Source organism: Lissotriton vulgaris, chromosome 3_1, assembly GCF_964263255.1.
Source record: "Lissotriton vulgaris chromosome 3_1, aLisVul1.2, whole genome shotgun sequence".
Taxonomy (NCBI): domain Eukaryota; kingdom Metazoa; phylum Chordata; class Amphibia; order Caudata; family Salamandridae; genus Lissotriton; species Lissotriton vulgaris.
This window is the reverse complement of record NC_141689.1, coordinates 517,265,850-517,280,780: the sequence shown is the minus strand read 5'-3', so window position 1 is coordinate 517,280,780 and position 14,931 is coordinate 517,265,850. Positions and strand designations below refer to the sequence as shown.

The 14,931-nt window shown below is 46.2% G+C and overlaps 1 protein-coding gene across 3 annotated transcripts in view; it reads left to right on the top strand.

Annotated features, from left to right (window-relative positions):
* The window catches only part of POLK (DNA polymerase kappa), an 869,741-nt gene that overhangs the window by 548,433 nt on the left and 306,377 nt on the right, over positions 1-14,931 (top strand). For all 3 annotated transcript variants that reach the window (XM_086960765.1, XM_086960763.1, XM_086960764.1), the window contains exon 7: positions 10,222-10,372. In XM_086960765.1, coding sequence (XP_086816891.1) covers positions 10,222-10,372 — 151 coding nt within the window. The remainder of the gene's footprint in view (positions 1-10,221; positions 10,373-14,931) is intronic.

Genomic DNA, 14,931 nt, shown 5'->3' with positions numbered 1-14,931 from the left:
GGTCCTCCCTGGACTGGAAACAAGCATCCTAAGACCAGTTTCGAGGTTTCAGCCCTCTTCAGCCAGGATAGTTTGATTACAGTGGCATGGAGAGCACAGGACTCACGTCTGAGCATACCCGTCCCACTTAGAAACAAATGCACAAAAAAACTATTGATGGACAGAAATGCAGAACAATGTCCTACATTCACCCCAGTACAGAGATCCGGGCCTAAATCCATCGTTTTTTTGCTCACCATGCATTCCAGTTTGGACCCAGCCATATGCAAATCAGTCTTGACCCTGCGCCCAAGTGGGATGGGTATGCCCAGATGTGGGTCCCTTGCTCACTGTGCCACTGGATTCAAGCTAGCCTGGCTGATGACGGGTAATACCCAGAAACTGGTCCCAGGATGCTTGTTTCCGGTCCAGGGAGGACTTGGCTTGGCAGTTCGGTATGGACTGTTCCCATGAGGCACAGGGTCAAGACTGATTCACATATGGGTGGGTCTAAACCTGGGTGGCATATTGAGCAAAAGAATAATGGATTTAACCCAGATCTCATGACTGGTGGTGAATTTATGATTTTTCCAGCATTCTGTCTATCATTTGTTTGCAGGGCCCATTACAATGGCAGAATGTGAGGGGTCATCAGGCCTCCTTTTGTTGGAGTCTCAAGGCTGGCAGTAGTCGGGAGCCTCACGCCTGATGCAAACGCAGCAGAGGGGAAACAAAGGCTCACACCTTGTTAGCGCTTTACACATACCAAAGAGAGGCAGCTTTTCACATTGTCCAGTCCCTGTTTACAAGATATGCAGGTACGGTAAGAATTTGGGATGTGTTGGTCTTTCCAAGTATTTACACAAAATAAATAGCATTTATCTAGTGCTTACTGCCCTTGAGAAGGCGTTGAAATCATTTAGATGTCTCTGTTTTTTTTCTTGTAAAGCATTATGGGTAGAGGAAGTTTACGCTGACAAAAGGCAACATTATTTTATGTGTAGCTTACAAAAGTGTGAATCTTCTGCCTAAATCAGGAGGGTTTTCCTGTAAACTCGAAATGTGCTCCGATGTACTCATGATAGACATGTTAAACACATATGTGAGGGCTTAAGATCTGATGTCACTTCTGATGATGGAACTTCCTGTGATGTCCGGCGTCATGATGTCACTTGCATACGGAATAACTAGGTTAGTCCACCCACTTCTGTTTTTAGGACTTGTGCCCTGGTGACAAATATATTTCTAAAGACAGGATATGGTTAGTGAACCTTATCTTCCAGATAATCTTTTATTTTGCAATTATGTTGCTTTCCTAAATAACCAGTGTTAACAACCATTTACTGTATATTTGCTGTGAAACAATCGTACGTCGCTGATTCACACTGCTAAATTACCCTTACACAGATTTTCTCACCTTTCCCCATTCACAAATACCCAACATGCTTTTCAAAATGTAATACAAGTTTGCTAAGAATTGTACTTTTATACTCCACCCTTTATCTAATGTCGCCGTGGCTTCTACCATTTCAAGCTTGCCTGTCACTTCTTTGTGTTATTTACCAGCCCCTCTGGCGGGGTGGATGGAACCGCACGGAGACCAGGTCTTGGGATATAAGGTTTTATTTTACCAAGTGTTTTTTCTTTCTCAAAGTAAGTCTCTCCCGGGCCAAGAACGCGGGGTCCGTTGTTACTAAGTCCTCAGGCGGTCTTCTGGCGACGGGTGAAAGGTCTCTGGTTGAATAGCCTCCGTGAGGCTCTCCTCCCCGGGACATGCGAGAGAGGAAAGAAAAATACCACTGTTACTTTCTTTTCTTTCCGTTTGTTATTCCCACTAAAGGAACCGGGGTAGTGAGGGAACACCAGTGCATGAGTGTATATACAAATCCTATATACACAACAACAGGGTGGTGTAAGTGAGGGAAGTGCGTGTAACGTGGGGAGGGGTTTAAGCCAGTGAGACGATATTTACAAAGATTTACAAAGCATTCAGCGTTTTACTCATGGCAGTCAACTACAGCCTCTCCCCGCCTCCCCAACCAGCCCGCCACGCGGTGACGCACCTGGCTGAGCCACACTCCTCCTCGTTGAGTGTGGCTGGGCGATGCACCGAAACGTTGGCCTCCAGGCACAGGAACCTCCTTCAGTTCTTCGGTACCTCTCGTTTTCGCATCGGTCTCGTACGGTCCTTCTCCTGTTTGGAAGAGGTCGCTCCCCCCCACGCTCCCAAGGCTTGGTGGCTTTGTGACAAAAGAGCGCCTGATAGCTGTCCCGCGGTATCGTAGCGCCTTCCAGCTGAATCCACAGCGCGACCTCTCCCCCGCATTACTGCCGCTGCCTGCATTGCTCGTTTTTGACATATCGTTTTGGAATTTGTGCATTGTGCGCTTTTAACATCTCTGTATTGTGCTGTTAAGGCTGCGCATTGTTGTTAGAAGAGTACTAGAATTTTTAGCCCGATTGTGCCTCTGTTTACCCCCCAGGCTCGCCCAGTTTCGTTTTCCATTACTTGCAGCCATTTTGTTGTTTGTTGTGCTTCCTAGGCCGTAGCTCCACCCCGCGCCCGCCTCCCAGTTGACCCTGCCTCCCCCCTCCCCCCCAACACCTACATATGACAGATGCCTCCGTGTGCAGCGTTCACGCGCAGCGGTCGCGCCCCATGTGCGCCGAAGGTGCGCCAAAGGTAAGCCCGTCTACGCCTGGACCACGCCAGCGCCAGACCCCCTGGACCCCACAAACCGCACTCCTCCCGCATAACGTATGACGCCGCCACCCTCCTAGCCCTTAACCCCGGACGCACACCTCAATGCTACGAAGCTGCCCCGGGACGTACCCACGGTCCCTTCGCCTGCCACTCCTGCAAATTTACCAGCATCAAGACCCATACCACATCCACTAACCCCAAACACAGCTCCGACTCTAATCACCTGAAGTGCATCCTACTGAACACCCGCTCGGTCCACAGACACGCCACCGAACTCTGGGATTTACTCAACACTACATCACCGGACGTCGCCTTCCTTACTGAAACATGGATGAACGCATCATCAACACCCGACATCGCCATAGCCATCCCGGACAATTACAAGATCATCCGAAAAGACCGCACTGTCCAAACAGTAGGAGGCATCGCCATCGTCCATAAGAACACCATCAAAATCACGACCAGCTCCGACGATAACCTTACAACTGCCGAACACCTCCACTTCCAGATCCACACGACCCTAGGTCCACACTCAGAGGCACCCTCCTCTACAGGCCTCCAGGAACCCGTAAACAATTCAGCAAAGACATCACTGACTTCATCAGTCCACATGCCCTCGCCTCCGAGAACTACATTCTATTAGGAGACCTCAACTTCCACCTGGAAAAGAAAAACGACAGCAACACCATCACCCTTCTTGACAACCTGGCCAATCTCGGCCTCAAACAACTTGTTGACACCCCCATCCATGTAGCCGGACATACGCTCGACCCAATCTTCACCTCCAGCAAACACATCTCCTTCGATCGCACCACAGCTCTCCACTGGACGGACCACAGTTGTGTTCACTTCAGCTACAAAACCACCTCGACCCACAACCTATCCCCCGAATAAAATGGAACAAAATCACCACCGACCAACTCCTCACATCGCTCAACCAAAACCCACCCGCCCTCTCATCGGACCCAAACCAAGCTGCTATCAAATTCAAACAATGGATCACTCTTAGCGCTGACGAATTAGCACCCTTGAAAAACCATCACACCAAACAAGACAATAAAAAGGCCTCCTGGTTCAACAATGACCTTAAGAAATCCAAAAAGCTATGCCTTACTCTCGAGAAAACATGGAGAAAAAACCCAACCACCGACAACATGTCCACCTTCAAGGCAGCCACCCGCAAACACCACCAGCTGATTCGATCCACCAAGAAATTAGCATTCAAGAATCGACTCGACAACAACGCCCATAACAGCAAGGAACTATTCAACATCGTCAAAGAATTCAGCAACCCCGCTGCAGCCTCAAACGACATCACTCCCTCCCAAGACCTCTGCGATTCGTTATCCTCCTTCTTCTACAACAAAATTGCCAACATACACAACAGCTTCAAAAACAGTTTCAACGAACAATCCTCTCCACCCCCCTCCGAACCTAAACCGCCCTCTAACAACCTCAGCGCCTGGAACCCAATCACCACTGAAGACACCATCCGCCTAATGAATTCCATCCACTCTGGCTCGCCAACCGACCCGTGTCCCCACCACATCTTCAACAAAGCAGACTCCATCATTGAACCCCATCTCCGTGATGTCATCAACTGCTCCTTCATCTCTGCTTTCTTCCCAGAAAGCTGGAAACATGCCGAAGTCAGTGCCCTCCTGAAGAAACCCACAGCAGACCCCTCTGAACTTAAAAACTACCGCCCCATATCCCTCCTCCCATTCCCGGCCAAAGTCATTGAGAAAGCCGTCAATAGCCAACTCGCCTCCTTCCTCGAATCCAACAACTCCCTCGATCCCTCACAGTCCGGCTTTCGAGCCAAACACAGCACCGAAACCGCCCTCATCGCAGCAACAGACGACATCTGAACACTACTGGACAATGGAGAAACAGTGGCCCTCATTCTACTCGACCTCTCCGCCGCCTTCGACACTGTCTGTCACAGCACACTCATACAACGCCTCAGCAACATCGGCATAAAAGGAAAAGCCTTGGACTGGATCATCTCGTTCCTTGCTGGGAGAATTCAGAGAGTCCGACTTCCCCCATTCAAATCAGAGGCCACCGAAGTCATTTGCGGTGTACCACAAGGATCATCACTCAGTCCCACCCTCTTCCACGTTTACATGAGTCCACTCGCTTCCATCGCGCGTCAACACAACCTCATCTCCTACGCTGACGACACCCAGCTGATCCTCTCCCTCACCAAAGACCCTACCACCGCCAAAACCAATCTTCACGAAGGCATGAAAGAAGTAGCCGTATGGATGAAAAACAGCCGCCTTAAACTTAACTCAGACAAAACGGAAGTGCTCATCCTAGGTTCATCCCCCTCTGCCTGGGGCGACTCATGGTGGCCTTCGGATCTGGGCTCAGCACCCATACCCACAGACCACGCACGTAACCTTGGCTTCATCCTAGACTCCTCACTCTCGATGACCAAACAAGTCAACGCCGTCTCATCCTCCTGCTTCAACGTACTTCGCATGCTCAAAAAAATCTTCCATTGGATCCCCGCCAAGACAAGAAAGACTGTCACCCACGCACTGGTTACGAGTCGACTAGACTACGGAAACACCCTCTACGCTGGAATTACAGCCAAATTACAGAAAAAACTCCAACGCATCCAAAATGCATCAGCGAGACTCATTTTGGACATCCCTCGCCAAGATCACATTACCGGCCACCTGAAAGACCTCCACTGGCTTCCCGTCAACAAGAGAATAACATTCCGTCTCCTCACCCACGCACACAAGACCCTCTACAAACTTGGGCCCGAATGCCCCAACACTCGACTATCCTTCTACACACCCACCCGCCAACTAAGATCCTCCAATCAAGGCCTCGCCGCAGTTCCGCGTATCCAAAGATCCACCATGGGAGGAAGATCCTTCTCCCACTTGGCGGCCAAGACCTGGAACTCACTCCCCACTCACCTCCGCCTTACACAGAACCACATCTCCTTCAGAAAAGAACTTAAAACCTGGCTATTCGATAAATAATGAACCCCTTCCCCAAGCGCCTTGAGACCCTCTGGGTGAGTAGTGCGCTATATAAATTCTTGAACTTGAACTTGTTGGAGTTGGAGCTATTGGCATTGTAAATGGCTATGTTTTATACTATTGCAATAGGTCTTGTATTTGTTATAGCTATTGTAATTGTAAATGGCAATGTTTGTACTTATGTATTATGGAGTGTATGTATGTGGTGTATTGTGGAATTATGTTGGTTGGAATGGATTAGTTGTGTAATCGTGTGTTTAATGATGTGGTGTGCTGCCTTCCATGGCACACAAACTCCTATAAATTATACCTTCAAAATTAGTTTCATTCATGATGTAAATGGCCAAAACGTAATGCACTTGGTACGAATATGCCCTCCGCACCTTAATAAAACAAAGAACTAGTGTTGTGTATCTTTTTCTGTTGAAATTTGTACAGCATGCTCATTTCTCAGCAAATAACGTAGCACAGCTGGAAAGGAAGCCCACTGTATTAGCTCAGCACCTAGAAAATCATCAAGGAGATGAGCTCAGCCATCATGTCACCTGCAGTCGCAAGAACAGTACACATGGAGTGACAGGCTGCTGATTGTATGCACTTGTATTAGTTGCATAAGACCGAATGTCGCAAAGATAAGCACTGGTATAGCACTGTGGTGTGATATCATCAAGTGGTGGAAGGTGGCGCTGCAGGTGGGGATAGAGGTGATCTGGCATAGACGTGTAGACCAATTAGGGGGATTGGTCAAAATAGAGGTGCATTGGTAGAGACGGTGATCCTAGGAGTTGGCAGCAGGAAGTGCTCCACATAGTGTCTTCCATGATCAAAGATTACTCAATATCAAACGGTAAATCCTTACTTACATGCTGCTCACTCCTCCTAACTTTCACCACCTCATTACTTTTTAACCTATCCACCACCTCCAGACAAAGCAATAGCCCGAACCCCATATTAGTTTTCACAACAGACCACCACACCGATACATACTAATATATTGCAATATCTGGTTTGAGAAACAAATCTCCATCGGAAAATAGCCATGCCAAATAACAATGCAGTGCTCAAGTATGACCAACTTTTCATTGGGGCCAAGCATGTTGCTGGCCATACCCTTAATGCCACAAGTCAAATGAATACAGACCATTATCTGGAGCGATCACCACATCATCACAGACTTTGCTGAGTTTTCATTTTGAACAGAATGTATGAACCGGCTTGGAGCTATTTTATCTGGATTCTCAGACACCTAGATTAAAACCGACTGACTTGTTGAGCCATGCTACCTGGATTGCAGAGAAAGGACAAATGAGATGCATATCATTTCTAACATGACCACAGTCTATTCTCTATATCACCTCAACCACATTGATTGGGTTTGGAAACAGAGGTAACAGTAAAACTGAAGGTTCCGTCATACGAGAACACTGGCCGGTGGCACAGTTTTACTTGCATTGTAGCACTTTATGACATGATTGCTTTTTGTGTTTTGGTGGTACATCGGTCCATGAATGCGCTGAGATCTTCTGCTTTTTTCTGTAGTACGTTATTTGACCTGTCCTGCTTTCCTACCCCTAAATAAATGACCTATTATACTTAATAAAGCAGTAGTTCTGACTAGGCATTGAGCTTACATAGGTACTTGCGTGAAACAATATCCAAGTGCCAAACCTACTACTTCCTGCCTGTTAGTTCTCACTACTCCTATAGAGTGAAGTATACGGAAGGAGCGAAGTTGTTAGTTAAATGTAATATAGTATTACCTGAGGTACTCGGTCATCAGTAGTAAACGACTGCACACATGCGACGCAGGGCATTCCAAAATGGCGGCACCCATGAAGAGGCAGCGACCCCACCACTGAGGCCCCATTTGCTGCGGCGGAAATAGCATCAGAGCCCCTGGGTCGGGAGGGGATTCCTCTCTACCTCTGTGTGTCTCGTACTAGCCCGGGTGCTCCCCATTGTGAGCGTGGAGGCTCCCCCATAGAACCTTACGCTCTAGCTCGCTACACTTGGCTGCCACCAAGAAAATTAGGAAGGTAAGATGGGGCCGACGATCCTTCTCATTCACTGCTGCAAAAATCTGGAATTCCCTTCCCCAGACCCTGCGAGGGAACAACAATCTTTTGTTCTTTCGTAAACATTTAAAAACCCATCTGTGTGGAACGCTCGCCTAGCACTGCGGACTAACCCTACTTTGTTCTTCATCTCACCCAGTGCTACGAGGCCTCCAGGTAGTTTAGGTGCTATAGAAATAAACTTTCATTCATTCATTCTTGCCGATGAAGCTTTCCTCTTAAACAATAAGATGGTGAGGACAGTGGTAAAACAAGCATTTGTAATGCAATAGCACTCACATTTGCGCGAGACCTATTGCATTGCAAACTGGAGTGGGGGCAGGGGGCGAGAAGGCATGGACAGCGGGAGTGCGGCGGGGCTGCGAGAAGGCACTGACAACAGGAGTGCGGTGCAGCGGGGAAGAAGGCATAGCCAACGGGAGGGTGGCAAGAAGGCACGGACAGCGGGAATGCGGGCATGGGGAGGGTGGAGAAGGCAAGGCCAAGGGAGTGTGGGCGGGGGAAAAATAGTGCTCTAAATAACACGTACAGTGTAACACTCGAAGTAAAGGAGCCAAGAGCCATTGGAGGGTACAAATGGCGACATGGCCATAGTAAGGCAGGACTAACAAGCCTCATCTCAATGAGGAGACAGAATTTACGAAGAACAAAGACAGAAGCCAATGAAAAATATGGGCGGAGAGTGAGAGCAGCTTTGTCTCCCATACTTCTACTACTGCCTGCCTCTCAGTGCGAGCAGCGCATGCACACTGCTGCTACAGCACAATCTAATAAAGTAATGCTGTATAAACAGGCCATTGCACCATCAAGCTAAATAATGAAAGTTTGCTATATGTAGGTCACTAGCATCACTTACAGACAAGAGACACTTCCCACCCCTGCACTCCGACTGAAAAAAAGTAAGAGAAGAAATAACACATACCTGCTCGATCACTAGATCCAAATCGCTGCAGGCCCCATGCACGACAACTGTAGGGGAGGAAGTGAAAATAACACTTACCTGCTCGATCATGGATTGAATCCCTGTCTCTAGAAAGTAGGTTTCGATGCGAAGGGCTTCTGCACCCTCTCCTCTGTGATACTCAGAAAAACATGAAAGTTGCCCTAGCATACCTGCCAACTCACACAGCACCACTGTGTGACACACTATATCGTTACCCATCACACGGTCTCCTAGTGAGGAGCCGACCGTGGCAGGGAAAACGAGCTGAAACCACTGTAAATGGGTTTACTGTTCGTTTTAGGAGGCTTTGAAGTGCCGACGAACGTTAAAGGGTGCCAAAGCACCCCAGGACATCGGAGCACGCCTCACCCAGCTTTTGTTTGTTTAGGGAGCAGGGGACTTGGGGGCAGGATGGGGTTCAAAAGTGCCTGGTAGGCCTCCTGCCCCCCCCCACCCCCTCACACTGAGATTGTTCTTATGCCCTATTAACCTTTCAACAGCTCTAAAGTATGACAAATGCACATAAAGGAAACAGGAAGACATATCAGGAGGGAGAGGGCTTATAGACTTCCCTTGCTATCAGTAAAAAAATTGAAAACAGCTTAAGGAAATTATGGTTGATAGATGAATGGATGTATCTACTCATGTAAGGAAAGGGGCGAGGAAGTGTATGAAAAGTTAATGCCGAGCCAAGCATTTTGCATTTATGGAAAAAAAAGTAAAACAAATCGCTGTTTTCTGCATCACCTTAAATAGTCTCTAGCAGAGATGAAGTTGATTGTCCATTTTAAGATTTTTTTTTAATTAAGATCACTAGAGATCTGCAGAAACCTTTTTACACCCGTGTTTTTGCCGGCTGAAAGACAGGTTATTGAATATAGGCTGTCTAATGACAAATATTGTCTCTAGAGATGATAGTTACCGCACTGCCTGCGAGAGACATGAAAAATGATGCCTCAGCACCGTCCATTGGGGGCTGTTACTGGAGCTGTTATGATGATTTGTGCCCATTAGTGAACAATAAAGATTTCAGTATTAGTTTACTCCCTCAATAGACGGCCTATACATGTGCTGTTTATGCCAACCCCACAAAACCTTGAAAGGCATATCCAATGATTGTTAAGTGCACTTGCCAGGAAGGGATTCTACATGAAAAAAACTTGTGAAGCAGTAGCTGGGGGACTGCAGTCAAGTGCATCTCTTAGGCAAGGATTCTTCGTTCTCTGAAATTGTCCCTTTGAGTTATTGCTTTTTGTCTAACCATTCGCAGCTGACCAGCTCTTGCTATTGGTAGACACAAGGTAAAGTGTATTTGTTCAGGTATCATGTCCTCGGCCCCCTTGTCTGCCATACGTTTCCTTTAGACACCTGTGTGAGTCATGGAGTTTACCATTATTCCTTTTAGTCCCCCAGGTTTGCCAAGTACTTTCCTTAGTGAGGTGTGCAATAGGTGTTGTACTTTCTATTCAGAGTTGCTGCTGTTTTTTTTTATACTTGTTCTGTATGTCTTTTAAGGTGAGAGAGGTGTTAGCCGATTATGACCCGAATTTTTTGCCAATGAGTCTTGATGAAGCTTATTTGGATCTTACGGAGCATCTGAAAGAAAGAAATAACTGGCATGAAGACAAAAGAACATACTTCTTGAGGACAGACACAGCAGAGAGCAGTAAGTGTATGAACCCCTTATTATCATGCCAAGCCTAAATAAAACGAACATTGAAATTCGCCTTAAAATTCTGTTATGAAATTTATTTTTCACACACATTTATTGCTTTAAGTATAAGTTCTGGTTGCTATGATCTTAATTGATTGTCATGAACATAAGAACAACTCCCTGCTGCGTTCGGGGTCCCCGGAACACTTCTTCAACAATATGGGCCTGGAAATGTAACTAGACTGGGGCTTATTGAAAACCTGCACGGTTTCCAGAGGTAGGATGACGTTTGGTGTCCCCACGCTGGCTGAGGTATGGGATGCAAATGGGATAGTCTCACTTGAGCACTTGTGGAAGGAATATCAGATGCTCAACGTGCAATGGCTATAGTACAGAACATTGAGACGCACCGCAGGGGCGCATATCCAGGGAGAAAGAGACCCACGAGGAGTCCCTGTTGGAATTTAGGTTACTGGATGGGTGTGTCCGTTTTGAAGGCAATTTCATTGACATACAGGATGCTCATGCTGAACACGCATGGGATGCTGGGAAGGCTTCAGGAACAGTGAGATCAATAATTTGGGCAACTGCATGTGGAAGATTGGAATTCAGCTATGGGCTTACCCTCGGAATCCATCGTATTGGTTGATTCAGCTGAAAATCCTGCATAGAACATACAATACGAGAGCCTTGCTGTATAAAATGGGAAAGGTGTGAGACGCACAGTGCCTCCCAAATTGAGGGATGGAAGGCACACTCTGTGGAGTTGCCCAGGGTGTGCCCTTTTTGGGGGAAAGTTGCAGCCTCACTGGGGGGGAGCAATTGGCAGAAGAGTTGAACTGCAGCCCAAGCATGCACTATGGGGGGTTTGGGAGTCTACGAATGCGTCCATATATGAAAAGATCCTAGTGAATATCGGGTGCATGGTGGCTAAAAGAGATATAGACCAGAGAGGGGGCAGTGGAATCACACCTAGCGTGCAGGATTGAGAGACCTGGTTGAAGAGATTCAGGCAGATGGAGAGAAAGGTGAATAAAGGTACTTACTGGCCACGGAAATTTGAGAACATTTGGGGCCTGTAGCCCGAAAGTGGTTGCTAAGGTATCACGCAGAGTGGCTGAGACAATGGATATCGGCACTATGGGAATACTTGAGAAGGTGGGGCTGGGGGGGAGGGGGGGCACACATACACATACTGCCCTGAGACAGTGGTCAGGACATGTCTCTTACACTGGAGTTATGTAACTGGGAAGAGACATTGGCTACATGTATTCTCTAGATGTTTTCTGGCTGTTAGGGCTAGTGTGTGGTGGGCAGGACTGAGGCAGGTAGATGCTGTGTAAAAAGTGTAATTGTACTGTTTTCTGACTGTTGTTCAATTATATCTAAAGAATAACAAAGTGTATAGTAAAAACAAAATGGACCTAATTTACACCGGTAAATGCACACACATATATTTACTACCTAAACCTAAGTGTAATGCTGCACATTTTTTTTTGCTATTACCATTTCTGAGTGGCGATGTACACCTAGACCTACATACCTCCAATAAAGGAGTGAAACCTCCTGGAATTTTACAATTTTAAAGTTGCTATATGTAACGTAGCAATCGCATTTTACACTCCATCTGGTTGGCAACCATGTCTGCCACAGACAAGGACAGAAACTTCCACCAATGATAAAGAAGTATATGGACATTCAATAAAGTTTGTTTGTGTGTTTATCTTAATATAAATATATATATATATTGAATGTCCATATAATTCTCTATCATTGGTGGAAGTTTCTGTCCTTGTCTGTGGCAGACATGGTTGCCAACCAGATGGAGTGTAAAATACGATTGCTAAGTTACATATAGCAACTTTAAAATTCCAAATAGAATTCCAGGAGGCTTCACTCCTTTATTTGAGGTATGTAGGTCTAGGTGTACATTTATATATATATATATATATATATATATATATGTGTATATGTATATTTATGACAAACTACGAATTGAGGCACAAGAGAATAAGTGTAAAGAATAGATTTTAATTCGTGTATATATATGAAATATCTTCATTTGACTATTAATGTATTTGTACAGGAAGTATGTTGCGTATTTGCACAGTTATAAATCCTTGCGTATTTGCACATGTCAATATTTGCACTTTGAAGATATCTATGCATTTGCACTTTACATTTGACTATTCTTTCATCAAATGTGCCGTTGTCATAATCATCAACCCTTGATTCCATCTTTGACACCGAGACCTCTAATTTGTTAAGATCTAAACCATGGCTTGTTTCAACTCAATCACACACCACTCCAAAATGGCGGAATCAATATGTGTGTGTTTTGAGAATGGGTCCCTGCCATAGTCCTATTTTGATTGCACTGAATTGTTTGAGGAACTTTTTGGCGTGTTGTTGCAATTAAGTGATGTATTTAACAGGATGTTGTACCGTTAACCCGCTGACAGTGAGCAAGGGCGTTCACGCCCGAAACGCGTCTGTTTGGCAGTGTGTTGCACCTCTGCACTTCATGAAATAAAGGAAGAATATCCGAAGTAAGTCTGGCTTGGATTTATTCAGCTGTGTCTGCGCACTGGGTTTGGTGCAAAAGGCGTTGCACTAACCTTCCGGTTGGAATTCGTATTACACAGGACGAGGTCGGCTCCTGTACACGCAGACCCTTCTTGAAACGAAGCAGGCTGGTAAAAGACTGACCATCTGGATTGTGTTGCTGGGAAGCAAATCATACCAGCCCCCTGCATCTCGGAGCAATTCACGGTATCGTTGAATCCAGTGACGGGACTTTTGTGTGCCGAGGGAGCCGTCGGAAGTCGGAGCCGTTTGGTACGGAAGTCCAGATCTACTGTTGATCCTCGGATGTGAAACCCGGTAGCAGGTTTAAGAAGTGTCCAAGCAGCCAGCGGTAAGGAGACGCCCGGTTCATGCGCAGTCTCTCTCTTTTCCATATATCGTACGTGCATATCTACTGAGGAGCAACCATGTCAGAGGAGCGGGAATGGGAGGAGGCGTTTGAGCAGCTGTTTCAGAATCTGCCCACAGTGAAACAGGGTGGCAACATGAGTAAAAGCGCTACAGTGGTTAAAGACAGCGATGTGAAAAAACTGCTGCGTGAGCTGGAGAAACACATGAGAAGCGAACTCATGAAATGGTGGGAGATCCGCTCACTAGAAAAATATCGAGAAGTGAATCGGGTCCCCCGGGGCCTAAGAATTATGCTGGTGCCCAGCTTTGAAAACCCTAATCCATTATTACTGAAGGATTGGGCAGAGAGTAACCTGGAGGCATCCATGAGGCTTCTATGCTTGTTAGTAAAGTATGCTAAAATCGATAGGAACAAGGACCTGACGGAAATAACGAGGATCAATGAAGAATTATCCAAGGATACGTTTTCAAAGGACATTGCCCTAATCGACCAAACGCGTAAAGACATAAAAGACAGATTAAGTAAGCATGAAAGCACCATCAAGCAAAGGAAAGTGTATAAGTTTGCCAGAGACGAACAGGACTACAAACTCGGACAAATTTATACGTTTGCGAGAAAGTACGATCAACTACGCAAACAGAGAGCCACAGGAGCTAAATTGACCAAACCTGCACCTGTACCTCCTCAAGTCCAAGCAAGTACGTCAGAAACAGGGAATCTTGCTGCCTCAATTTCATCAGAGAGCCTGGTTCCAAGCAGTGAGGAATCTGATGGAGGAGCCCAGGGTTCAGAGGAAGGGGATTTGGGGCAGCTCACCCTGGACGAGGAGATGGAGTTCGTGAGGATTCAAAGAAAAGGTACTCTACGCTCGAGAAACGCGAAACCAAACGGCGCAGAAACGCAAGGCGTAGAGAACGCCGCAAATGCGCCAAAAAGCAAAGGGAGGCCACAAAGGAAGAAAAACGTGGTGAACAAGCAATAGCAATTGAAAAAACCATTATAAATCTGACCAATGTGCAACTTGACCAAGCGGAAAAACAACTGTTGGCGTTAGGATTATCATTTTGTCCTGAAAGCAATTTTAACTATGGGAACACTCGTGTAGATGTTTTCAAGTTTATCAGAAAATTAAAGTTACGTAAATACTATGCCATCAAAAGGGGTTTAACTCAGCCCAAAAAAGCCGGGCCAACTACACTCAATGCAGACAGAAGCGGCCTGCAAGTCAGAGATGTCCCCCTTTTAAAATCGATGCATGGTTTGCGTAACGAGTTGACATCAACTCCATGCACTCAGGAAGTGGCTGAGGAGGGAAACCTCGAAATTAACCAAAGTGAACCAAGTGGCTTCAAACCACCCTCGACATTTATTCCGTCTATGCCCAAGGATGCCATAGACACCTATGCAGATCTACTAACCGATGGTTTAAAAAAATTGCACACTCAAGTTAGTAGAAGTAAGAATCACATCAACCCCAAGACCAAAGCTTACAATGATTTAATGATGAAATTACAATCTGACAACACCATCATCATTAATCAATCTGATAAAGGTGGTAATGTGGTTCTTTGGAGCAAAGCCGAATACATGGAGGAAGCTTATCGCCACCTTAACGACACAGCTTGTTACGAAC